At 41.0% G+C, this 27,097-nt stretch overlaps 2 protein-coding genes across 15 annotated transcripts in view; one reads left to right on the forward strand and one right to left on the reverse strand.

The window, feature by feature from the left end:
* Positions 1 to 138: 138 nt before the first annotated feature.
* On the forward strand, positions 139 to 7,621 carry LOC143144844 (sodium-coupled monocarboxylate transporter 1). The gene is made up of 15 exons (XM_076307670.1): positions 139 to 459; positions 1,333 to 1,671; positions 2,183 to 2,397; positions 2,461 to 2,512; positions 2,596 to 2,663; positions 2,735 to 2,889; positions 3,394 to 3,534; positions 3,626 to 3,734; positions 4,478 to 4,587; positions 4,661 to 4,847; positions 5,193 to 5,279; positions 5,747 to 5,835; positions 6,217 to 6,330; positions 6,410 to 6,599; positions 7,252 to 7,621. The coding sequence occupies exons 2-15, from the start codon at positions 1,410 to 1,412 to the stop codon at positions 7,348 to 7,350; spliced, it is 1,878 nt and encodes a 625-aa protein (XP_076163785.1). The 5' UTR covers positions 139 to 459; positions 1,333 to 1,409; the 3' UTR covers positions 7,351 to 7,621.
* The window catches only part of Per (period circadian regulator), a 42,802-nt gene continuing 22,962 nt past the window's right edge, over positions 7,258 to 27,097 (reverse strand). For 3 of the 14 annotated variants that reach the window (XM_076307658.1, XM_076307657.1, XM_076307655.1), the window contains exons 6-17: positions 26,288 to 26,509; positions 24,811 to 24,995; positions 24,212 to 24,496; positions 22,874 to 23,020; positions 20,022 to 20,268; positions 18,444 to 18,835; positions 18,169 to 18,362; positions 17,378 to 17,538; positions 16,771 to 17,015; positions 15,850 to 16,068; positions 15,153 to 15,467; positions 7,259 to 13,733 (exon numbers count right to left, since the gene is read on the reverse strand). In XM_076307658.1, coding sequence (XP_076163773.1) covers positions 13,620 to 13,733; positions 15,153 to 15,467; positions 15,850 to 16,068; positions 16,771 to 17,015; positions 17,378 to 17,538; positions 18,169 to 18,362; positions 18,444 to 18,835; positions 20,022 to 20,268; positions 22,874 to 23,020; positions 24,212 to 24,496; positions 24,811 to 24,995; positions 26,288 to 26,509 — 2,726 coding nt within the window. In that variant the 3' untranslated portion in view covers positions 7,259 to 13,619. Of the gene's footprint in view, positions 13,734 to 14,056; positions 14,724 to 15,032; positions 15,468 to 15,849; positions 16,069 to 16,770; positions 17,016 to 17,377; positions 17,539 to 18,168; positions 18,363 to 18,443; positions 18,836 to 20,021; positions 20,269 to 22,873; positions 23,021 to 24,211; positions 24,497 to 24,810; positions 24,996 to 26,287; positions 26,510 to 27,097 lie in introns of those variants that run through there. The other 11 variants (XM_076307666.1, XM_076307665.1, XM_076307661.1 and 8 more) reach the window with 9 other exon arrangements.

Consider the following 27,097-nt stretch of genomic DNA (forward strand, 5'->3'; position numbering starts at 1 on the left):
CACTCCGGTATATACCCGGTCGTTTTAACTTCGTACTTAATGTCCATTGTCGGTTTAATGAGAAAATTGTCACAATGGAACAATCATGATGTGTGCAATCGCATCGAGCCGCTTCGAGCTTTTGGCTCTTTTCAGATGAACTGTCACGGTAGTTGTAGTCGGTCTTCCGTGATACTCTCTGCGACCTTCTACGGTCAGCATACACTATATCGACCATTGTGTCACATCAGTCGAAGTAATTTTTTTTCTCTGGTTCTGATGTAAATATAAAAGCATTTTCTTCGAGTTTGTATTGTGTACAAAAACGTATCGTTTATAGATTTCGTAATCAACTTTTGTATAAATTTCGATTCACTGTTTTTCACAAATGTATCCAAGTGGAAAAAGTCCATCGCTGTATGATCTTTCCCGATAAAGAAGTTTTAATGGACAAAACAATTGTCAAGTACAACAATTGCGGTAAGTACGATCTGTAATTATTTCGTTAAAAATGTATCGAATAAAAAAGATTCGTTTTTATTTGAAACTTTCGCTCGTATTGCGATTCACAGTAGTAACCTTTCGAACGATATAGCATACCACGAATCTCTTCGTGATTTGTTCTCGGGGATATAAGAATCTTATAAAAAAATTGTTGAATAATCCGAAACTTGTAACGTTGTTATATACACTTGCAAGGAAGGTGGAAAAAGCGTTACGCGTCGATTTCAATGGAACTTTGCAGGTAGATGGCCAACGGAAACAATAGATATTCGATAGTTTCTGAAAAAAATTGAAAAATAATTATCACGTATTTACAGATTATACACATTTGTGTATTTTCGCGACTTTTTCAACAATTATTCGGGACACGGATGAAAATTCTTTACGGTACATACATTCAAGGGACCTCTTCTAGGAGGTGTCTCAAGGTGTCACGTACCGAAAAATTCTTCAAAATCGATCAAATCATCAAAATTGTTCAAATTATCTGTAATTAAATACAGTTTGGATTCATTTTTACCGGGCAAATCTCGTCAGTCCATTGACAATATTCTCGGGAAGCTGCAACGATGAATATACAAATTTTGATTTTAATTTTCACGATAGAATATTATTGCTCACGTTTGGGATCGTCGATCGCGCGGGTCGATGGCTCGTTCGTGCTGAGGAAACGTAAACGATCGTCGAGGATAATTTCGTTTCAGATATCCGGGGAAGAATCGTTTCGGTGATCAAACGGAGTACCGTATCCATCGAATTCCATCGAAATTGGCGCGTAACACTTTGCGCGACTCCGTTGCTGGCAGATCTTCGTTTTTTTTCCCCTAATACGAAATAATCGATCATCAGTTGCCGCGAGGATCCAGCTTGTAACGCGAAGCGCCTAGAGGCGTTGCATCGATCGCAAAATTCCGTTTTGCAACAAAATGACCGCGGAGGGTGCCTTGGAGGACCGTTTGCCGACCTGGTCGCAGGACAAGCCCACGGTTCAAGAAGTTAGCGAGATGATGCGAAGTTTCGGCATGTGGGACTACGTAGTTTTCGCTTTCATGCTGATGACTTGTGGTCTGGTCGGCATTTACTTCGGTTTCGTTAAAAAATCATCGGGGGAGGACGAGTACCTCGTGGGTGGTAGAAATATGAAGACCATTCCAGTCAGTTTCAGTCTAATAGCCAGCTTTGTTTCCGGTAGGATTCTTGCATGCAATCGTTAACGATTTTCACCTCGTTAAAAAAAAAAAAAAAAAAACGATAAAACTCGCGCTAGTTTCTCTTGCACGATATCGAACGAATTTGTCGAGATCGATGGAAAAATTCAACGCTCGTAATACGTAACTCTCTGATTGTGTATAGAAACGCAATAGTGATTCGGAACTCGGATTCAAAGTATCGGTCGTGTTTACCGGAAGAATGATTATTTATCGGATGCGTTCGAATTTCGTTAAAATCTCACTGCTCAAATCGACAATTGTGAAACGAGTCGTCTTAATTGAGTAAACATTGTCTCGAACAGAAGTCAACGGTCGGACGTCTTGGTCATCGTGCCTTGGAATTTCACGCACGAAGTGTACAGTTGTTTGTTTCGAATTGGAGAAAAGATCGAAATTGTAACCGGTTGAGAATCGATGTCGGTGATTTGGTTTTATATTTTCGATTTGTTTCCGGCGGACAGAGTTACGAATTGTTGTTGCAACGACAGGTATCTCATTGTTGGGTACACCGACGGAGATTTACGTCCATGGTACCAGCTACCTGTGGGTAGGCATTGGGGTCATCCTCGTTGGTTTCGTGATGTCCAGAATCTATTTACCGGTGTTCCATGAACTCAGATTGACCAGTACCTACGAGTACCTCGAGAAACGTTTCGATAAAAAGATCAGAATACTCGGATCGGTGCTTTTCTCGATCAGCGTCGTAAGTTGCCTCGATCTAGAACATTTCTATAAAAGAGAGAAATACATACGATTATTTTTTTAGATGACGTGGCTTCCGATCGTTATTTACGTACCTGCGTTGGCTTTCAATCAAGGTATTGTGCGCGACGTTTGTCTAACCGTCGATAAATTTGTACAAACCGATCGTGTAACACTAATGCGTAATGTAACATTGCAGTTACGGGGGTGAACGTGCACATAGTGACCCCGTTCGTGTGTATCGTGTGCATTTTTTACACCTGCGTGGTAAGAAACAATTTATAGAATTATCATTACGCGTGATTGTCGAGAGCACACGGTAACGTTCTGCCGATTAGGGCGGTTTACGGGCAGTGGTGTGGACCGATTTCATTCAAACCTTCATAATGTATGGTTCAATGCTGCTGATCGTTATTAAAGGGACATTCGACGTGGGTGGATTGTTGTTGGTGATGAGACGAAATCTGGAATCCGGAAGGCTCGAGATGCCCACGTGAGTATCGACCTATATCGTAATTTTTCTTCAAACCCTCGCAATACCAACGGTTTGAACAACCACGGTGGAGACCACGCCTGGGTCCAAACAGACCCGTAATTTCACCTGGCTGCCACAAACCTTTTAAATAATAATTCCATCGTTTCGTCGCAACTTTCGCAACTCCCAAAGAAAATTCTACCATCGTTCGAACATTGACGAAACGATCGTTAATGTTAACGATACCGATCCCTAGATTCTTTTCAATCTTCTCATTCTCTTAAACACTTATTACACCGCACAGCTCTGTAGGAATTTTTCTCAGTATCTCTCCCCCTTCGTCGTTTCTCTTTTTTCCATTCTTGTCTTTCGTACCTCTCTTCAATCATTTTCGCGCGATTCCCTCGATGGTTCAAATCGTGCAAATAAGTAAACGAATAAATAAAAGATCCAGATGTGGTACAGCGAGGGTTAAAACGAATTAAAAATCATAATTGATAACTGGTATCTACCATCTGACAGGACGGATTGGAATCCTCTTACGAGGCACACAATTTGGTCGTTGGTGATCGGCGGCTTCGTTCACTGGTTGCAAATATCCGCGATCAATCAAAATATGATGCAACGTTATCTCGCGTTACCCACGTTGCTGTCTGCCAGAAGGTACGTTAACTGTTCGTTGATACCATTTACGAGATTAAACGTAGGCGTACGGTATGGTAAATAATACGATGCACGGAATTGTGCTTTCTAGAGCGCTCTGGGGTTTCATTGTCGGAGTCTTGATTTTAATGGGAACATGCGGATACGCGGGAATGTTAATATATGCTTGGTACCACGAGTGTGATCCACTTACGACGAAGGTAATGATCACGCTTCCCTGATAGTCCAATTCCACGGTGCATCCTGAACTGGAAGTATCAGATTTCATATTCAACGGGCATATCACCTACACGTCCCGATGTTGAACACTTTATGGACGTTTAATGATTTCTAATCCACGATCAGTTTATTGTATCGGGTTGTTGCTCGGGATTCTCGCGAATTTTTCCAACGATTTCGCGTTGGTCGATGCGCGCTTGTTTCTACACGGTTGTCCGAAAGAATAATAATATTTTCGCGTTGTAACGTTGCAATCAGGAAACAATCGATTCTCGATTGCAACCAGTCGGTAACCAGGCGTGGGTCAGTATAGACCCGGTTCTACCTTCCGTTTCTACTTCGTCGCTCTATCGATCGCTTTACGAGTTCTGATATAAACGGTACCCGGGTTAAATTACTCATCGCGAGTCGAGGGGATCAACGAGGCTTACGAGCGTGGGTCCGTTTCGACCCACGCTCGATTCGCGGAGGTCTAACCGGTATAAAATGTAAAAAATCGATTCGTAATAATTTCAAAGAGTATCGAAGAAACGTTTCATCCGGGTCAAGACGGACCCACGCTTGATCGACGGAGAGTCAATGGATATAAAATGTAAAGAAAACTCGCAAAAATTTCCAAAATTATCGACGAAACTTTTTACACGGTAATTCGTTAGGGTCCCAGCAACGATACGATGCGATCTCATAGATTCGCATATTTTGAAAACACGTATTTTTGATACAGCTGGCGAGCGCGAAGGACCAATTGTTGCCGCTGCTCGTTATGAACATATTAAGAGACATGCCGGGTCTTCCAGGTCTCTTCGTCGCCGGTGTGTTCAGCGCAGCGTTGAGGTAAACTCGTTGAAAATAAATCCTCACCGGTATGCGACTAATGTTCGAAATTCATTTTGCCTCGACTCTCTAGCTCCCTGTCCACCGGTTTGAACTCCATGTCCGCGGTAGTGCTGGAAGATTTCGTGAAACCCTTCAGGAAGACACCGTTCACTCCCAAAGTGGCGGACACTTTAATGAAACTCACGGTAGTCGTTTTGGGAATAATCTGCGTGGCGCTGGTGTTCGTGGTCGAGAAAACGGGGTCTCACGTTTTACAGGTACAGCGTTCTTAAGAATCGATGTCGTGGCGATAACTGTCCAGATATGATCTCCAACCACGGCCCGTAATCCCGGCACTCGGGTGGCCGATTTTGAATCGATTTTTCAAAAAATTGTTCACAAGTGGACAGACTTTTGTATCGATTTTTCAAAAAATTGTTCACAAGTGGACAGACTTTTGTACCGATTTTTTTACAGTTGATTCTTCAGCAAATCAATTTCTTAAACTTCGATACGCATCGATTCGTAAAATCGATTTTTTTCGGCAAAAATTGGCATTCCTGACCGGTACTATTGAAATTCGATGGGAAATTGGGTTTTTCTGAAATTCAGTATGCTTTCAGTTATCGACGAGCCTAGCGTCCATTACCAGCGGACCGTCTCTCGGTATTTTCAGCATGGGAGTTCTGCTGCCCTGGGTGAACGCTAAGGTATGGTGAATTGAACGAATAATTAGGCCCGTTTAAAAAGGTATCTTTACCTTTATAACTAATTACCTTTATAACATAGAAACAGTTTATACAAATAAATAGCAGAATTATATCGAAGCCGACATCGAAACAAAATATTCATCGCGCTGAAGTTGTTTTATGGTGTTTTATTACAATCCCGTGCTAGATGTTACCTCGGTTAATTTATATATCGATAGAGACTATGGTCCAATTTAAAATCCAAGTTGGGGAACTTTCCTCTATTATTGAACGTCAAAGTTATGGGATTATTTACGAAATACCAAAATATTAATACGTACGATAGAAGTAATACTTGGCACGTTTTAATATACTTGTTATATTTCAATGTACATTTTTTTTATATTCTTTCTATTCGTTGATATTCACCAACGAATTGGTTCAACGAGTATTATTTTATTTTAACATTGTTATGGTGCAAAATTTAGGGTGCTCTCATCGGCGGTCTCTCCGGTTTGGGCTTCATGGGATGGATCAGTCTTTCGACCCAAGCAGCAATCGCCACTGGGATATTGAAGTGAGTCTTTGAGATATTGGTGCGTTCTTCGGGTCTTTTACGACCCATCGTCTTCTCATAATATATTATTTTTCCACAACCAAAGTTACGCGACTCCTCTCGTTTTATTATAAAATTAACAACACGAGTTACATTTCCGGAACATTTTTTTTTGTAATTATTTAAAAAACGAAAACATTTTTAAATATGTGGCAGACATTAATATTTCGTATGTGGTATGACACAAATAGGAATACGTTCATCATCGGTGGTTCTAATGTTAAATAATTAATCATTTTTCACCCGAAGACCTTGAGCGCGTAATCGAACGAAAGAACGCATTAAGGTTAATTCCAGCGACTGAAAATTTTGCATTCATTATCGCAAAACGCTTCCTGATAGATTCGACGAGAAACCAGTCACCACGGAAGGATGCTACTACTCTTTTCCTCAAGTAGAGAATCTGATGTTGTTCGACCCACCGGATTCTATTTTGGAAGAGGACGATTTTCTTCCGTAAGCGTTCCGGAGCATTTCACGAGAAAACGGACAATTTTCCCGAAACTCGTACTTCATACAATAACGAAATTTTCAGGGAGCCTTTAGCGGTGTATCGTCTCAGTTATCTTTGGTACACCGTCACTGGTGCATTGGTAACGATGAGCGTCGGTCTCATTGTGAGTCTCGTCTCGTCGGAAAACGTCGAAAAACTGGATCCAAAGCTGCTAGCCCCGTTTATAAGAAGATTCTTGAGAACGTCCAACAAAGAAGTTCAACCGGTCGAGGTTAGACAATGTTTCGAAAATTCGAAAATCAAATTTCCATTTCGTAATTGAATTTTTATTCGCACGGTTTACAGTTTTTAAATGCATACTGTGATACGTTTACTCTTGTGTAATTATTTTTCGTTTACATAGACATTATTTGGTACTGACATACTCTTGTCGATTTTAATTCATTTCTAGGAGCAAGATTCATTATAAGGAGTAAAATCATTATTTCAATTTCGTTTGTTCATTTAATTCTTTTTGACGAATGCTTCTCAAAAAGTATTTTCATCGACGAAGTTATTCCACGTACGATCTTGTTTCGTTTCTCTGTTAATGTCTACTCGTTAGAAAGATGTACAATAATTTCTTCAATTTTGATTCGTAACCCTCGGTGGAAAAAAACTTTGCATTTAGGGTTTAAGCACGACGATTGAAAAATATCTACTCTGAATATCTTTTTTCATTTCACTCATTCTGACGAATGTTTCTCAAAAAGTATTTTCATCGAGGAAGTTATTCGACGTACGATCTTGTTTCGTTTCTCTGTTAATATCTACTCGTTAGGAAGATGTAAAATAATTTTTCCAATTTTATTCGTAACCTTCGGTAAAAAAGGAACGTTTCTCAAAAAATATTTTACTTTACGAAGTTTCATTTTTCTACGCAGGTTGGGAGTTTAGAAATTGGTCTCGAGGTACAGACTCAAGGAGGAGAGCGCGATCGAGGGCGTTTCATTGGTATGACCTTGACCAACGATCATCATTGATGTTGATCGAATCAGAGGTCGACAAACCATGCACGATGAAGAAGTTTGGTTGACAAGCTGAAATATTAAATTAGTCGAGTCCGGAATATAAAATAAGTTAGGCCAATCACGAGCGTGAGGCACGAAACGACTCGGCATAGTTCGAGCGAGTGGAATGCCGACGAACGAGACCGAACGAGAACTCCACGAGCACAAGTTGTAGCGATACAAAACGATAAGAGATCGTTTAACGACGAATATAAAAAGGAATAAAAGGAAGACAATAACTTGTTTTGTTTCGTTTGTTTGTTTTCTTTTTTTTTTTTTTACATTCACCCATAGACGTAGTATACTTCATACGTGTGTTTCAACGTCGACGAAGATGTACAAAGATAATATATGTGATAACACTCCTTTTAATATTACGCTAGCTATCCTTTTAGCGAAGTTGTACTTTCACTGTGTGAATTGTATAACATTCGACGCAGAGAACGATGAAACATTTCCATCAACGTGTTTCCATCACTTCCATATCGTTCGTTGTGCATAAAATAAAAAAGAAATACAAAAAAAAAAAAAAAAAAAAGAAATGCGAAAATACAGTTTCCGAATCGTACTCGGATGTTGTTCTCCGTTACGTTAACGAGTTAATGGGGGAATGGTTGATCGTGAGATGTATATTTTGTTCGTCAAAAAAAAAAAAAAAAAGGAACGATATACGAAAACGATAAATTATATCGATAAATGTACGACGAAGACAGATTCGATAGAAAAGGAAATATTCTTTTTTTTTTTTCTTTTCTTGAAAATAAATACATCATTTGTGCCTGAAAGGAATGCTAGAAAAATATTCACATTACGGTGCTGTAATGTTTAATATATTGCTATTAACTATTACTACGCCTTTACAATACAAGTTTGTCGTGTAACAAATATTTAAGATCACTTTGATTGACTGCAGAAACATTCGCGATCGTGTGACTCGTGCAGTTTCTATTTACCTATAGAATTGAGCATCAGATTATACAAAGATTTCGACGTTAAAATGTACAAATCCACCGAACAACATGTTTCCACGGATTAATCATGTCAATGTTTTTTTTATACACTTTCGCGTACAAAGAATTGGGCAGGAATGCGAATCAGACGATCAGATATCGGATCAGATATCGGATCAACGGCGTTCTGATATTTTATGATCGAGAAAGACGACAAACTGCACGAGCGTCGTTCATATCCATGAATTGCAATATGTAATGCGATACAAACGTGGTTTTGCGTAACAGTGCTTTCTTAACTTTCTTATTCTCAAATTTTTTTGTCGACGGCGCAACGTGTGTTCGTTGATATCTCGGTTTCAGACGTTTATGATAATTATTTAGCTGCAAAAGTGCTCGTTACACGATTCAACTTAATCGTTCGACGATAACTTATACACGAGGGGTAAAGCGTTAATTGTCCGATTAAGTAACAAAACTAGACGAGAAAAATGTCTTTTAAATAAATATAATCGTTGAAAAATATCATCTGAATAAATAAATCTAAGTTAACTAGAATCTTTCTATATAATTCTTACAATACTGCGAGTGAAAAACGTGAAACGTGAAATAATAATAGAAACGATACAATCGAGATGTAAATTTAAAGCTGTCCATTTTATTATCTTCATTGTTTGTAACAATATAATATTTCTTTTTCTTTCTCAAGATTCACGCACTCGAAACGTTAATAAAAACTTAAAACAAGGTACCTTAAACACAAGGGGAAAGTATAAACGCGAAGTAAGCGCGCGAAGAGTATCTTATTAGTAAAAATCTGTTTCTTGTACTTACAGAATAAATCATCGACGCTCATGGTACGAAGTATTATTTTTTTTCTTTTCTTTTTTTTCTTACATAACTCGTAGAACGCCGTCTTAACTGCGAATGCGTAGAAATAGCGTACACTTCGAACGAAATAAATAAATGTACGTTTACCACGTGTGCAGGCGCTCGTGTATTTATTTATTCACGCGCGTAGTTACTTTCGTACGGTCATTTCTGTAGAAAATCACAAAAATGTTGTGCCAACATGATCGTCGTAAGAAACAAGCAAACGAGATGATTCGCGAACTCAAGTTCCGAAGCCAATGGCACCCGGAACGCGAGTTCGTTCACGATTACGTTACAACTTTCGCTGTTTCGATAGTCTTTAGTTTATTTATTACCATTTTTAGCGATAACTAAACTAATTAAATTCCTTTCTCAAACGCTATCCGATTTCGAATATTTTTCGTATCCTCTGAACGGATCTGAAGACGGATTTTTGATCGCTGAAATATGGTAATCGATAATTACCATTTATCGATAAAAATTATTTATTTCGCGAGACTGATCGTTAATCACCAAATGGAATGTTAAGCACCGGATGCTAACCGACATTAAAAGATACGAAAATATTCGAATGCGCGTAATATTTAAAAAAGAAAAGATTCGATCGATCCAGTACCGATGCCCTCGTTTCTTAGTTCGTGGTACAGTCACCGTTAAAAATTTCACGCCTGTACAAACAAACGACGCTTCCTCGAACGATGATTAATTTATCAATATCTACGATAATCAATACATTTCATTCGTTTCTGTTCGAGGTAGCATCGTCGCTCTCCCTGTGAAATATTCAACGTTCGGTGACTCGATTACTTTTTACAATCTGGACTAGACTACGAGTTTTTTTTTTTTTTTTTTAAGATAACGAGAACGCAAACGATCCGTTCTTTTTTTTTCTCTTTTGTTCGTTTTTCACTTCGATAATCAACGACATTGCCCTTCGAAGGGCTGGTTGCGTCGTTTGTTTTCAAAGAATTACTCGCACGATCACTGGTATACAAAATATTCTTTGCATCCCTATCGAATTGCACGATACATCAACGGTGTGTGTCGTTAATGGTAATATATATATACTACTTGTACAAACAGATGGTATATAAAATATTTCTCGATCGTACAAATGCTAGAACGATGCTTCCAGAACGTTGTCTCCCCACGTCGAGAGAACGGTGCGAGTAATCTTTTTCCAGTTCAGTTGTCGCGACAAAAGCGAAATCGTCCAAGTGTTCGCGTTGCCGGCATCGAATCGACAATTTCGTACGACCCGGTACAAACGAATGGAACAATTTCCTCGTACGCGATTCCATTCGACGGATCCGAAGAGATTAGTTAACCGTTCACTGGCATTCTTTCGTAAACGAATTCTGTATGGAAAGAGCGTTAGTTAGCGAAAGAATTTTCATCGTTTCGTGTCAATCCAAATTCTCTGTTAACGGGCACCGTGGGGGATTGTGTTCCTCTCGTAACCGATAACCGGGGTGGAACTACGAACCCGTTTCTATTAAAGATAGGAAAAATTGTAGGGGAAAAATCTGCATCGTTATTTAATTTTTTTTTTTAAATTTATCTACGATAAATACTCGAACGAATCACCGTTACGTTCTAAACATTTTCTCGGGCGGTTCTTTTCTTATATCTTTCGTTACAATTTTTTTAATTGTACAACTATTCATCGATCGCATAGAATTTGAAATATCTCACGAAATATTAATCTCTTCGATATTGTTCTCTGATAGTTTTCGATTCGTTGTGGGACAAGGAATCGATTCGTGTAATGAGAATCGTTTGGTTGCGTTTGAAGAATAAGTGCAATCGCAGCTTGCAACTGCACCGGTGCATTCTCGATAAGGAGAGGCGTTACACGAGGATAGAGAACTCGTTGAACGGTGTAAAATTTTCCTCTACATTTTCGTCTATCTTCGACAGGAACAGAGTTATAATTCGATCCAATTATCAGATATAGTAAATATTGGATAACTGCGAGAACGATCTACGGTATAACTACCTGTTGTTCGTCCTTATCACTGAGGAAGGGGATTCCACCTTGATACGTGGAATCTTGACGAAGCTTGGAGGTTGAACAATGTAACCCAATCCAGTTCGAATATCGATGAAATGTACAAACGTAACGATGAAACGTTTTTCGTTCTCGTTTTCTTTTTAACGATACTTTTACCAACGAACCTGTGCGATTTTTCCGATTGAAATTTACCAAACACAATATAATTTGGTTTATATTTACTTATTTACTAAACGATGCGAGGAAGTTATCGCTTATTAAATACGCAAATACTTACTAGAACTGTAATTTATATCGGTACTTATTTAACACTATGTACATCTCATTTGTGAAACGAAATAAACCTCATTTGAGGTTTCGAATGGTAGATACAAAACAAAAATACGTAAATATAATCCGAATTGTAATACGTTTGGAATTGTTTTAATCGAAAAAACGTACAAATACGTTGGTGAAAGTTTCGTTTAAAATGAAAATTAAAAACGAAAAAGTTTTATCCTTATACCAGTGTTGTCTCACTTATATGTTTCTTTGGTCTCGACCCTTGACAATCTTGTTCTATTTCATTGATTATTGTCTTCTATAAGAATCGATACCTTCCTCGGATAAGTGTCAAACTTGGGTCTTAAATTTGTTTAGTCGTCCTATATTTACTCTAGCGAGTGGATTCGGGAAATAGTGACTCGGATAATGAACGGGAAAAATTGTCGAGTTAATGGATGTTATTACAATTGTAGACCACGTGAAAGATGACAGTGTACGGTTAGCTACGGGGATCACCATAGATCGAAAAGTTGTCACGCTCATTGGAGAACATCGAAACTTCGTGAAACTCTAAACCTACTTAAAGGAACGCTCGTTTCTCGTACTTTTGGTGATCGTTCGATCCGATTTTTCTATTTTTACGCATTGTATCGTTCCGATGTAACGTATCCGACACTTCGTCGTTTGGTCCCGTCCTCCACAAATCATTTCGTCCGTGTAAAATATCATCGAGAAAATTTCGAGTCGAACGTATTTAGAACAGCGTTGTCTCTTCTTTACACGTAAACACAGAACATAAGCGAATAGTAATTATCGACGTGAAACAATGATCGTTTCCCCGAGCGAGTTTCGTAGCGTTAATTGTATCCCCGGCGATTAGTATAAAACAAGTGGAGGTACAGGTGATCGTAAAATAGAATGAAAATTATTGAGTATTCGACAATGGGCCTATTATTGAAACGAAGAGAAAATGAACCTTTCGGTGCAATTCTATAGGTAATAAAATAATAACCCATCGATTCCCCCGTCCCAACTTTACGGTTTCCATTAAGTCTATATTAAAACGTTGTGCAGTCGACGGACCATCCAACGGATGTCTCGTGTTTCAAAATAATGAGAATCTATCCGGCGGTGTTACGTGCGAGAAACGCGTCAATTGAAAAGAAGCTCGATTCCAATTGAAGCGAATCACGTGGACGTCCATGTCCGTCCGATAACGGGAAACCTCGTAACCACGGTTCAAAGTTCTTTTATCCTTTCGGGGAGACGCGAGCGCACGGCTAGGCTGTGCCAATCGTCATCGACGTAACGGGTGGTCGTGTAAAAAAATACCATCGTGGGAGGCGATAACGCAGACCGGCCGTTGTCACGTTCGACGAAGCGGAAGGAACTTATGTCTCGAACGGAGACTAATCCTAAACGTACGATTTCGGTTACTACTTATCGTTCGAGTAGCTTGTAAATCTATATTCAACGATAAATCGTTACGAAACGACTCGCGCGTCTCGAAAAGACAAAAAACATTCGAGGCAGTTAAAATTGATTCTTCCGGTTCCTCGATCGAAATTCCAGTCGCTAAATTCGTTTCGTTAACGAAATTATTATCTCGGCTCCACGCGCCCACGGAAATGTAAAAGTGTTACGATAATCAACGATAATGACGATTATTGGTAAATCGGAGTATATGTATGTATGTATGTATGTACATTTTATGTAATGTACTATCTATATGTATGTAAGAAAATGTCAAATACATTTAAATGGCCATAAAGAAAAATATATATGTATGTATGTATATTTTATATAATGTACTATGTATACGTATGTAAGAAAATGTCAAATACATTTAAATGGCCATAAAGAGAAATGTTCACTTACAAATATAATATACGTATATTATATTTGTAAGTAAATATATATAAATGTATATACGTGGGTACTTGTGTACAATTTTATCTGCCTCGAAGTTCGAAACTCGAAACGTGAATCGTGAAACAGTCCAAAGGAAATCGGGATTTCCACGCAGCGGCCAATTGCGGCTTTAAGTGCCGGGAACAAATTCGAAGCACGACACTTCGAAGACGGATGCTTCGAACTTGATGGCGGCGTTTAGTCGCGGTTCGGTCGTCACGTGATTGTTTCTACAATTGTTGACAAGGTACAGTTTGCGGTGGCAACGCCGGCGGCAACGGCGCGTTCTCTTCATGAATCATCACAAGCTTACCGTATTTCACCATTCTCCTTCTATGTTTTTGCTGCGAACAAGACCTTGGCCCTTTTAGTACAACCACCGTTAAACCTCGAAACTGATACGATATATCTTTTACACTCTCGAAAATGGAATTCAAATCACACGGAAACCTGGTACAGCAATGCACGGTTAACTTTCACTGAAATTTGCACGGTAACGATACATCCCCCCAATCCCTTTCCACTCGGAGTCTCTAGCTCAAGGAAACCTAACCCAGCATAAAAGGAAAGACACGTTACGTATTACGCAATATTGTATACATTAAGTCGATTAAAAGTAGTCCAATTTGTGTCGTGTTTGGATTTGTTTTGATCGGAGGAATCCGAAGAACGCATCGGTACCGTTTTTGAACGAATAACGCGAAAGGTGGAGAAAGTAAAATTTCGTAAATCGAACGATTATTTTTTCATCGTGGCGCCATCTGTTCGAAGCGCCAAGTCTCGGGAGTCGCTGTTCGACGTACTATATTCATCTCGCTTTCTCCTGTTATATCCGTCATTCTCTTTCTTCGTCGAGCAACGTTCGAATTTGTTTCTACGAAATATATCTGCGAAATTTTCACTGCTGGGTCCCAAATGTTACGAAAGTTAACCGTGTTTTACTATATCGAAACGTTTGCGTCGGGTCGGTCCATAAATTCGTGCGCATTTTTGGAAATGTCTACGAAGAATGAAAACCACTTTGCCCACTTTGATACAATGATGTACGTATTACGATGTTCTATCTCCATTAATGTTCCACCGGGTATACCGATAAACGGAGATGGGCAGCTGTTGGTTGTTGAGTCGGTTCTTGAAATTTCAAATAGATACAATGTTCCATTTCTTGTTCGTTAATTTATATATTCGATAGTGTCGCACCATGGTCGAAGTAACGCGACTCGTTCGGTTACGACAATTTAATTTAATATCATTTGTTAATCACTTGGTAAAGTGACCATTTTTCAAGACGAAATATTATACGCCCTTCATTTCCATCTGATTGCTATTTAAACCTAAAGAATTATTAACTATTAATATTTGACAATATTCAGGGACACGTTTACATTGAACAGACTGAACTAACTCCGATGAGAAAGTATGTACACACATAGTACTATAAATGCACACGAATTCAAGGACTGGTCCGATCAGCTCCAACTCTTACTAGTTTCATGAATTTACGTCAATGATGTGTTCTCGTCATCGAGCACAATCTTAGATCTAAAATGCTTCCGTGCAATATGTAACCGATCCATTGAACATGCAACGAAACAATACCGAAGAAATAAACAATCAAGGTTGAAAAAATAAAAATCCTGTGGTAGGTTTGTGCTTTCTTTTCATTTTTTCTTTAAAAAAGTAAAATACTTTACAGTCGTATCGTAAAGCGAACGTGTACATACTATACAAGCTTAACAGAAAATCTTCAAACTATGTTTTACCTGCGACATCGTGCTTGCAGCCCAACTTCCGTTACTGCTTCCACTGTCACTGCTACTAGACGTGAGTCCATCCTCGAGAACGAGCTTCGTTTCGAAACCCTCGACCTCCAGGTCCAAATACAGCTGGCCCAGTTGATCGTTCACCAGGAGAGGTTGATTGAAATTTTTCAACGCGTCCATATCGGCCTGAAGTACCTCGTTCAGTGTCTTCGGATGAATTTGGTACTCGTATATCAATTCTGGCGTCAATTGGACACCCTCCAGCCATGGCGGTTCTTTTCTTCGTTTATCTTGATGCTGTTTCGCATGGTCCTGCTGTTAAATGTTCGTAAACGTGTTAATTCGACCATTCGACGATTCAAAAACACTTTCAAATTGTACGTAGAATTTACGGTCGATACTATCCGATACTTAAAATTATCGAGCTCTTATCGAAACACTAACTCTTAACGAAATACCTCACGATAGTTCATCCGACAGTTATCGTTTGTTCGAATTACGTTTGTTGATCAAACGAAATGATCATCAAGGAGGAAGTGTCTTTCTCAAAAAAAGTTTTACTTCATCGAAGGCAAGTAACGAGGAGAAAACTTTTTCCAATTTTATCGCGGAAAGAACGCCAATGAACGATTAGCTACTATTTTTCCTAAAAGAACGTATCTCGTGCCAGTGTGCCTAATATCCCAGTATCGATTACCTCTGGAGTGTACTCCGTGAGTTTCTGGTCCGGATTGCAGCTACTGTCGCTGCTCTTGTAGAGAAAGCTGCTGTAAAAACTCGAGGAACTCGACTCGTCGACGTTGTAATCGTTTTGTTTGCGGACTTTCGGATTTATCGGCGTGGGCGCGTCCACCAGGCTCGAGCAGCCTCCGTCGTTGCTCACACAAGAGGAGAACAGTTCACCGGGCGACAGAACCTAATTATCGTTTAACGTGCAATGTATACAAACGTCCACATTGCGGTTATCGCGACTATCGAGTTGCGTACCGATCGTTAAAACCCTCGAATGCATAGTTTTTCTTCGAAGCTTGCAAATAAAATCGAAAAGAATTATCTTACTGATTCGTAACAACTGATACTGTGCGAAGTTGAGAAGTTGACTTCTGGAAGGAATTGCGTATCGTATTGGACAGACTGTGACCGAGCAGAAATTTCTCGACGCTGTCCACATTCTTCTTAAACGCGATACTACTGTCCGTCCGTGAGAAGAAGGCAGACAAGTGTTTACATCCCCACCCCGATGTACAATCTCCTAGTCCCCCCTACACATGGTCGCTATTGGCCGCTCGGTCATCGTCCTCGACCAATAGCGACTAAGAAGCCAATAGCGATAATGCATACGATGGTAGGGGGAGCTGATAGACTGTCGAATTAGAGTGGGGATATAAACACTCGTTAGCCTTCTTCTCACGAACGGATAGTACATTCCTCTTAATTCAAGAGCCATCTTTCAACTGTACGTGATAACATCTATGTTAACGAAAAATAAATATGTTGCAGTTTTGTAATCGTATGCATTTAAAGGTTGAATAAGATATCGAGTTGTCGATCGTTGATTAAGAAATCGAGTCGCGTAACACGTCCATGCTAGAATCGGTACCAAATTTGGAGGTTATACCTTTTTCGAGGATTCGGACATCGCCATGATACTGCCTGGTTCTGCTTTGACGCTCGTCGCTTGACTCGCCGGTCGCTTCCGGTCGGAACATTTGTTGACGGTTGATTGGTTATTTTCTCGCGTAACCGGTGTCTGTTCAGGGATCGAGAAAGGTCTGTACATCATCCCCATCGGCGGTGCACCGACGACCGGAGGATAAATGACTCCTGCTATGGTTGTCGTGACGTACGAGACTGGTAAAAACACTGAAGAGAAAAAAATGTGTTCCTCGTGTTATATAATTTTTCTACAGCCGAAACCGTTATAATGGACGCGACTAGATGCTCCGATGTTCCTTTGGTAATAATTACATTTTAATGACAAGTATTCTTTTCTATTTAGTTTTCTCTCTGTCGTTTCTCACTTACGCTACTGCGATTACTGTTTTTGTATAGTATCTAATAAACGGTCCATCGTGTTGTACAGTTAAAAACTCGGGTTCCATATTCTCGGGATATTTTCGAAGAACTTTTTAAGATTAAAATTCTAGTTTCACCGCGGTATTAAAAATATTTGATATACTTTTTTATTTCTATTTATTTCTATTTATTTTTATTTATATACTTACTGTAAGGATTTAGTTGCGGGGGCTGCATCGATTGAGGCGGACCGAGTTTTTCCTGTTGGGACGACAGAACTGCAGGTTCGTTCGTTTGCGGAGCCGGTACATAGTATACCGGTATCATCGACGGCAGTACAGGTATTCTGGGTGTTGCTTGCGATTGGGCGCTAAAATTCAAGCACGATGGTTACAGATTCATCTATCGTCGATCGTTCGAGCCCTACCGTGTTGTTAAAATAAGTTCTTTCCAAGCTGGGACTTCAAATACAGTGAAATTCACCTTCTGGGATTCAAATTCGTTCTCAGAATTAAGGTTCGTTCTCAAGATCCACCGATCGACGATATTCTCACACAGAACAACGTATATGAAAATAAATCTCCATTTTTCTTGATCTCGACTCGAGACGAAGAAGAATTCCTGGAACGAAAACTCGACCTTCCCCGGATAGATGAAACCTTCAGTCTCGATTTCGTTTCGGTTGGAAAATAAGTCGATTGTACGGTCCGTTTCATCTCACGGTAAAATATTTCCCAACCAAAGATTATATCGTACAAAACGTTCTCACGAACGTTGTCGAGTACAGAGTGGTATAGAAAAATGATTCATACCGTACAATATTTTCCTCCGAACGATTCTTTTCAAGGATACATTTTCGATACCTTCGCTCGTTCGCGAGACACTCCGTTCTATTCGAATAAAACGAACACCCTATAGAGGACGAAGTCGAATCGCGCGTTTCGAAATCGGAAAGAACCACTTCGAACAACCCGGTACGTCGTTTTCCGGTGAGACTCACTTTTGCGGCGCACTGCATTGTTGAGCAGGTGGCGGAGGTGGCACAGTGACCGACAGAGGTTGCCACAAATTGATATTAGCACCTGTCTGGATTACGGTTGATTGATCGACGCTCATGCTGGTGACCGTCGTGGTAACGTTCGTTGGGAATTGGCCCGCGGTGCTCGTCCTCGACACTTCGTCGTGCTTCGACACCTGACCCGAAGCTCACGATCAAACGCGCGAATTCACACCTCTTCGTGTTCCAAGTAATCGAAGTGGATCAGATTCACTTACCTTGAAACTGTCACCCTTCCAACTGTGGCTACCGCTTCTCTTGATCCCGTGGCTCTGATTGACGAAATGCGCGTTTGTTGGATCGGTGATCTTGTCGTTGGTTGTCTTTATCCGTGAGTCCTTGAGCTTGTCGCTGTTCTTGATACTGGAACGGAGCTCCCGGTGCTTTTGCATCATCAGTTTCTCCATGTCCTCGTTGTGACGATTGAGCAACGACTCGGTCAGAGTTGGTGGCTTGAAACTTTCCGTGGTGGTGGTGTTGCTGGTGGTGTTCGAGGTGTTGCCCCTGCTGGCCGAGCTGGTCTGGTTGTTGGATCCGCTGCTGAGATTTTCCGCGCTCCCGCTGCCGCTCGCGCCACTTCCGTTTATCGGCGACATGCATTTCCTCGCTGCTACGCGCGATAATATAGTATCAGAATCGACGCAAGAACGTGCACGTGTGACATGCACGTGTGACGCAAGAACGAATTAACGAGCACGGCGGGGTAACGACGGGGATCGTTTCGTTCTTATTCAATGTTTTCGAGATGTAACGACCGCGATTGATATTTACGGACTAAAATCCGTAAATATTGTACGTGTATATATGTATATAGTTCACAGTCTACCAATTCCCTTACCATCGTGCCCATTGTCTCTATTGGTCGATGTCGACAACTCGTGGGGAACTGGATGACTGTAAACCAAAGTGGAGATGTAAACATTCGGTTTCCCTTTTCCCGAGTACGGACAGTACACTATGTGAGTACTGCGTGTACTGTCCGTATTCGAGAAAAAGGCAAACGACGAGTGTTTACATCTCCACTTTGGTTTACAGTCTTCCAGTTCCCCACGAGTTGTCGACAGCGACCAATAGAGACAATGGGCACGATGATAAGGGAATTGGTAGACTGTGAACTAGAGTGGGGATGTAACATTCGTTTGCCTTCTTGTCGCGGAGTATTACTATTATATATACTAATATATAAGCCTTCTTGTCGCGGAGTATTAGTATTGTATATGCTAATATAATATATAAGTCCTCTTGTCGCGGAGTCAATAGTATTATATATCGGGTTGTTCGGAGAGTCATTTCGTTTCCCAAAATGGAGAATATACAATTTGATAAAATGTTTATACACTCTAAAAAAATCGTGTTCCATCTTCACCAAAAAAAACAAACACGAAATAACTTTCCAAGCGACCCAATAGTATATACATAGGTAACTTTCGATCGAGACACCCTGTATAGAGTTCTTCCCCGTTTTAACGAAAGCTAAACGGATGGTCTGAATTATTTAATCGTTCGGATAATTAGTATATTCCAAAAGGCAACTGAATAATCCGAGTAGTTAAAAATATTCGAATAATAACGTTTAGTTTGATTATTTCTTCAATTCGTACCAAAAATAAAAGTGACTGCAGAACGAAGTGTATTCTTTTAATTAAATATTTTCCGTATTTCGAATAATGTATTTACAATTGGGAATCGGTGAACGATCGTAAATTTTTTGCACGATGGTAAGTACGCGAGAGAAATTCGGTTTACGAGTTTTAACATTACGAGGCAAAGTGTAACATTGAAACAGGTAGCCTCACCTGCCGAAGTAGGGCTGGTCTTGCCCCCTTCGTCGTTGCTGGAGTTAATGTTCTCCTCGTCGCTGCCGTAGGTGGTGGCCACCGGCGGTTTGCTCTTAAAGAACCTTTCGATATTCTCATTGTAGTTGAGCTGATTGTAGCTCGGCGGTGTCTCGGTGGAAGATTTACTGTCGTAGTACTCGTGATGGGGCGATATTTCACCGAGCATCACGCTGTCGTGCTCCTGTAACAAGGGATTGCGTGATCCCTTCACAAGTATATTGTAGCGACTTAGAAAGAAACGTCACACGGTTTTCGTCACTGTCAATTGTTTTGCAAAATTTTGCGTTGCGTTAGAGGCACTCGCGTCTAGCTGTTTTCGTTACTGTTAGAAGTTCGCGTAGATCTCTCGGCTGTTGCAAAGAAAAACGGAGAAACGATAACAAAGGGAGAAGAAAAAAAAAAATACAGGCTCGTGCGTGTTATCCCTCGAGTCCATCCGTTATTCCTCGCGACCGTAAGATTAATATTCCTTCAACTCTGCTGACACAAAAAAAAAAGGAAAGAAAAAAAACGTTAGTCGTTTCGAGTACTACGACACAACCGACCAACATCCTTCCGTCGTCTGTCTCCCCTTCTAACCGTCGTCAAACCAAACTCGTCGTTTGCTCGCACCTTCTACCACTGTATCGTTCGTTGCGACACGTGCGGTAATTTCGAAGACTCTTTTCCCCGGGAAAAAGCAAGAAAACGAACGTCCGTTGTCGGTCCACGTCGAGTAAATTTAGAAAACGACGAATTCGAGGTTTCCTCGATCGCGTTTGCAACGGTTTGACGCGGTTTGACGCGGTTTGACGCGGTTTGACGCGGTTTGACGGTCTCGTTCGCGCTCTCTCGTCGACGCGAGTGAAACGTTCGTTGAAAAATCGTTAACTCAACGATGCTCGCGCGATGGATGAAAGGTCAACAGACAGGGATTCGCGTTCGTCTCACCGTGTCAGAACTCTCGAAGTATTAAACGAGAACACTCTAACAATATTAACGCGATCCACGCGCGCCCAAACGCGTCGTTTGTTCACTCATCCGAATGTCCCTGTCCCCGTTCGTGTTTGCCTCGTTAGTTTCAAAACCTTGTAAGTGACGAGACTTTATTCCGTGGGACTCTATTCACGAACATCACATTGCAATAATTTATAGATACACTTGTAGCATTTCGCGTCAACCTGAAAGCGTTTCTCGTGCGTGAATCGTCGGTCCTCGGATTCTCGATAAGTCCGAATACAGCGTCGAGAATGCGATCGGTAAGAACAGAGACGCGTTCGATATCGAATTTACGAGTTTCACGGGTTATTGGCGGTTGGGTACGAGATCCCCGAACTCGCGAAATGAGATATTGTTCGCCGTGATGAACACGGCGAAGAGAATCGTCGGTCCGAGACCAAGGAAGATCGCGACAGATACGTTCCAGTGACCAGGGAAGATCGTAATAGCGAACGATACGTTCCAGTGATCAGGAAAGATCGCAATAGCGAACGATACGTTCCAGTGACCAGGAGATGGAGAAGTTAAAAGCGTTGAAGAATTTCTCAGAGAGCGAAAGACGCGACATCGTGTTCGAGCGAAGAAAACGCTCCGTTTGCGAGTCGATCGACCATTTCTCTGACACGGTACACCATCGATTGGATGGAGCAAGAACCGTGCAACGAGACAGATTATGATAAACGGGTCTCGATCACTTTGTCAGCCTCACAGCTTCGCTGACCGTGGAAATTCGCTGTTGGCGAGAACCAATTAGCTACCGTATGATCCAAACTGTTGCAATCGAGGTTTGTTTTATTTATTTTTTCTTTTTTTTAAATACTTCGCATTGTTACCATCGTTAACGATTATTAATGGAAAAAAGAAGTAAATGGACTTACCAAAAAACGTGCCTACAAGGTTTTGAAATTGACGCTACTCCATCATCGGACCTACGCAATTTTCACTTTGACCATCCGTCCGTGTCTACGTACAAAACAATTTGGGTTGGATCGTTCACTCTCTAGCGCGATCCGTTGTTCTTACTTACGACTAGCCACGTTACAAATTACCGATATCTGGTGTGCGTGAATACCCTAACTAGCGACGAGTGGCTTTTCGACGTTACTTTCAACGTAACCGTCCGGTTAGGCGTGACACCATGCTGTAAAATGTTCAATCAATTGCCGTGTACCTTACTCACCTTGTACCTTAGTCTTGCAAAAGATTCGAAAAATTCTACGACGTACCCGTTCGGAAGCTCGTGGACGAAAACGAACATTTTCCGTAAACGAGGTTTCACGATTCTCTTTTTTTTTGTTTTTCGCGCCCGAAACAAATATGTCCGTTCGCTTCGCGAGGGGATACGTCGACGTAGAACTTTTCCCAGCCCATCATCCGATCGTTAGTACTCTACTTACGTCATGCTTTCTTGAACATTATCGACAAAGAAAAAAAAAAAAAGAAAAGAAACGTTTGCGAACACGGTTGAAACTCGATCGCTCCGTTTGCCCGTTTGAGATTTCGACTTCAATTATTTTTATTCAATTATTCGTCCAACGATGCAAATTGGCGAAAGATCGCCGTATGGACGCGATCGAGTTTCAACATGCGAGAAAACGAGCATGTAACAAAACTATCATCCGTCGAGTACAATTCATTTTTGACATGAGATCTAACAGTAAGTTTTCGATACCTTCCACGTTGAGTCGTCGCAAGTGGAACGCGGCTTTGTGTGCGTACATACATGGAACTGTAAGTAATACTTTGCAGCATACCACCACAGCGCGTCGTAGCGTTACTACTAGCGGAATAGTTAAAAGTGTCGGCGATACTAAAACGTAGCTAATAGTCACCGAAAAACTCCTGTCGTCGGCAGCGAGCACATCTTTGCCAAGACCGGGTGCCCTCGTCTCTTGCAGCAGATTTTCCATGAAGGACGCAAGGTCCTTGCACCTCTTTGACACGTCGTGCTCGGTTATATCTGACTTTCTTTGGACGTTCTGCGCAGACGTACGATAGAACAAAAGAGAAAAATTTTCGGGAGTGAGCGGACATAAAATTTCACGCGTTAAGCGTTTCACGGATACAACAATACGGGCGTGAAACTGTTTACTGTCTGCGTACCAGTTTCCCCGGTATAAATTCGTTTCGTTTCGGGGGTGTCTCGGTACCCTTGAGAATTGAGAAACTCGATCGATTATCCTACACGCATCGAAACACGATATTCTTTTCTTTTCTTTTCTTTTCAATTTGTTCTCCTTCCCCTCTTCGAGTGCTCGAAACAACGAATTCGGAGCGAATCGAACTCCCGGGTATTGAAAATATCGGAACACTTGCACCTCGGTGCAACGCGGGTTCCAATTCGGTCGAGATTGCGCGTGATTTTCGGGTTTGGGATCGACTCGGGTCGCGAAACGATCGGATCGGTTTGAGACCCGACAGTTTCTTCTCGTCGAAAGTTTCTTCTGCGAAAAGCTGAGAAACGTTCTGACGTTTGTCTATACGTATATACGGAGCGGTCCGTGCAACTGTTGCAGCTCGTAACTACGTTATCGATGCGGTCAGAGATCAATATCGACGGAAGAAGATTAATAGTTCATAAAGTACTATTTTTTCTATTTCTCCTCTCGTTATTTTACTTAAAAAGGTACTAAGGTAAAACGATAAGAGAATGATCAGTCCACGTTGAACGTAACGGTATTTTGGGCATCTTCGTCGACGAAAGAAAATTATTGCAAATATCTCGCGAACCAATCGTTCTTTTACCACTTCACTTTGATACCTTTCTACGGTGGAATGACTCGTGTAAAGAAATGTATTTCTATAAAAAAAAGTACGATGAAAAAGAATGTATTTCTATTCTTTAATAGAAAAAAATTGTATAAAATTGTTTTTACAAGCACGATGCAATTGTTAAATACAGATGCACCGTTGCACGTATAAAAAAAAGAAATATGCTTCTAGAGATACGGTACTCTTTGAACCAACAGTTGCGTAGACCCTGTATATGCGGTTCTCCGTATCGACAGCGGCGTGATATATACGATGGTGTACGTAGGGGATCTGGTAAGGAAAGCCAGCACGATACGTTTACCTTAGAAACGATTCATATTCCATCGCATACACGATCTAGACAAAATCGCGGTAACTATACTCGCTGGTTCAGCGTGGATCATCGAGGGAAGACGTACCTCGTCGAGAAGTGTACGTATCTCTTCTTGTATGATCTTGGCCTCTTTGAGCACCTCCTCGCTAATGTTGACCAGTTGACCATACTCGGTGGCACGTGGTACACGAAAGATATCGGGACTCGCCGGGCCCTTCAGTACCCTGTGTTGACCTACGACAAACTCTAGTTTTTTCGTCCAGGGATTGATAAAGGACGACCACTCGGTTTCGAGGACGACGTAGCCTCCGTTCTGTACTCCGAACCTGTATGGTTTCGATCTGAAGGAGTCACCTTCGAGCCTGATCACCTGTTCAACGATATATTACATGTATAAATATGAGAAATCGGGGGCAATGAGGGATTCGTACGTCGTTTGACGTTCGGTTGTCGGGACTCGCTTGCTTGCATATTTTCTGCGGATTACATTCTTTCTTTCGTATTCATTTTTTTTTTATATTTTTTTTTTTTGCTCTACCATTCTCACGTATCATTTTTATATAGTATATTTACATATATATATGTGCGTGTATGTAGATATATATATATATTTTTTTTTTATTATTCTCAAGCGTATACTCGATCGAAACCTAAAGTTTTTCGTTTTCTGGGGCGCATGCTCACAATCTCATAGATGTCTTTGATGAAGGGCAGATCCTCGGGATGGTAGAAGTCAAACAGCGAACGACCAACCATATCCTGAGGTAGATAGCCAAAGTATTGGACTACGTCGGGATCGACATGGGATAGGTCGCACGTCGCGGTGTGCCGGGTCGTGAATATCGAAGATATTATTGTTTCTTCTGGCGCTGCGGATAACGATAATAACAAGGTCGGGGTCATTCTCTCACTTGCCATGCGCTTCCTTCGTGATGAGAGTTTTTTAGTCTTTTAATGGTACGCGTTAACAGCGGTAGCTCGATTTGCGGGGAAGTTTGCGCGGTTATTGTTTCCTCGCGAACGAAACCGGACCATTTTGCGAGAAACGATACGAAACATTGTTACCGTCGTGAACATTTTTACAGTATCGGAGAACCATCACATTTTTCCCGAGTAAGCTTCCCCGAAGATCTCCACAGGTCTTAAAATGCCACTTTGAATCGCTCTACGGTTACGTGAACACGAATAATCAAAAAAAAAAAAAAAAAAGGAAAAAAAAAACGATAAGAAAGGTAATTAAAGTTCCAGCAGTAAGCGTTAATATCGATGCGAGAAAAGAACGAAGCGATAAGTGAAGAATTTCGATCTCAAATCGATAGAAAGATAACGTTAAACGTGTTTCAAAGCAAATCGGTAATTGGCTCGCGCGTCTTCGTTTCCCACCGGTTTACAATTCAATAACGGATATCACGAGCATTACCGATAAACGTTTAACATCGTTTGTTAAAACGAAGACGCGCGACGTGAAAAGAGAGAAAAGAAAACGTTGAATAGAAGCATCGTCGATAATAGCTACCGTGGTCGGCGTTCCAGACTCGACTCTATTCTCTATTTTGTTTATCGCTCTTTCCGTTTCGTTTCATCGTGACACACAATAAGCGATGTTAACGATTATAGATCGACACGTGTCTAACAAGCAAAGCGTGGTAAGCTGTCATCTATGCGTGAAAAATGACGAATGTGACGATTGTTATGTTTTCTGCTGTACTGTTTTTTTTTCTTTTTTTCTTTTTTATTTCTTTTTTTTTTTTTCTTCTTTTTTTCTTTCGTTTCGCTTAAACGAATACATCGAAACAGTGGTCTCCAAACTGAACGAAAACAAAAGACTGGCCAGATGAGACTAAAACGAACAAATGAGAAAACGACAAAAATGAGAGACTATCAACATCGTCGCGATTATCGAGTGAACATTTCTAATTTAATAGAAATTACCTTCTGTTTAAGACACGTCGCCATGGAAACCACCGAGTCATATAGTATCGTCGAGAAGACTGAACCAACGAAACGACTCGATCAGCGTTTCTCTCGGTACACGCGGAAATTGTTAACACATTTACGGGGTATCGCCTGTGAGAACTCGAATTTTTCGAACGACTGTCGGGAAGAGTTTATCGAGTCTTTTTGTCGGTCGGATCTCCTCGAGGATCATTAACCGTACTACCTTTATATGCAGAATGAACAGGTTGTGCAGTGACCACCAGGAACATTGCTTTGTGTTGTTGCTCGGTCGCGCGGTCCCGAAAATCTCGGAACGATAGAGTCAAGTGGAACGGTAGATACAAATTCGACCTCGCCTCTTTGTGCTGGCAGCTCGTATAATGAACGGCGGATCTGATGTACTTCCTTAGTCCGCAAAACAAACTCGCTCGTCTTCCGTTAATACCTGAAAAAGAGATCGTGGCCGATAATTTCACACGAGACCGTGCATCAATACGATTGTGTACGTATCATGCATACAAGGGACACGGAACGTACAGAAAAAGTAGGCATCGTAAGAAACGAACAAGACAGCATTTCAATTGCATCATCGAACGTTATTCCAATTTCTTACACACCGTTTCTCCGACCAGCGCGACTGTTTCGACGTAAACGACCAACTATCGACATCGCGATGCGTGTATCGTTGAGCAAGATCACAGAGTACAACGAACGATTACGGAATTGGAAGATTTTGGTAAACATCGTTTACAAACAAATAAAAAAAAAAAGAAACTGTACAGGTCAAAGGCGAAATCCTCGAAGGATCCGATAGAATTTTAATATTCCTGGTGTATCGTTAAAGTTAACCACCTACGTGTGTATACTTACGATAACAACGATTACGAACTCGATACTTACGACCCCGGACTGGAGCAACTCGATACCGACAACTCTTGCGTCACACGACCCGATACGGACAACCCTGGACCAATGGAACATGATACAGACGAGTCCGGACTCATACGATCCGATACAAATAACCCCGGTACTC

The sequence above is a fragment of the Ptiloglossa arizonensis genome, chromosome 3 (assembly GCF_051014685.1).
Source record: "Ptiloglossa arizonensis isolate GNS036 chromosome 3, iyPtiAriz1_principal, whole genome shotgun sequence".
Classification (NCBI taxonomy): Eukaryota; Metazoa; Arthropoda; class Insecta; order Hymenoptera; family Colletidae; genus Ptiloglossa; species Ptiloglossa arizonensis.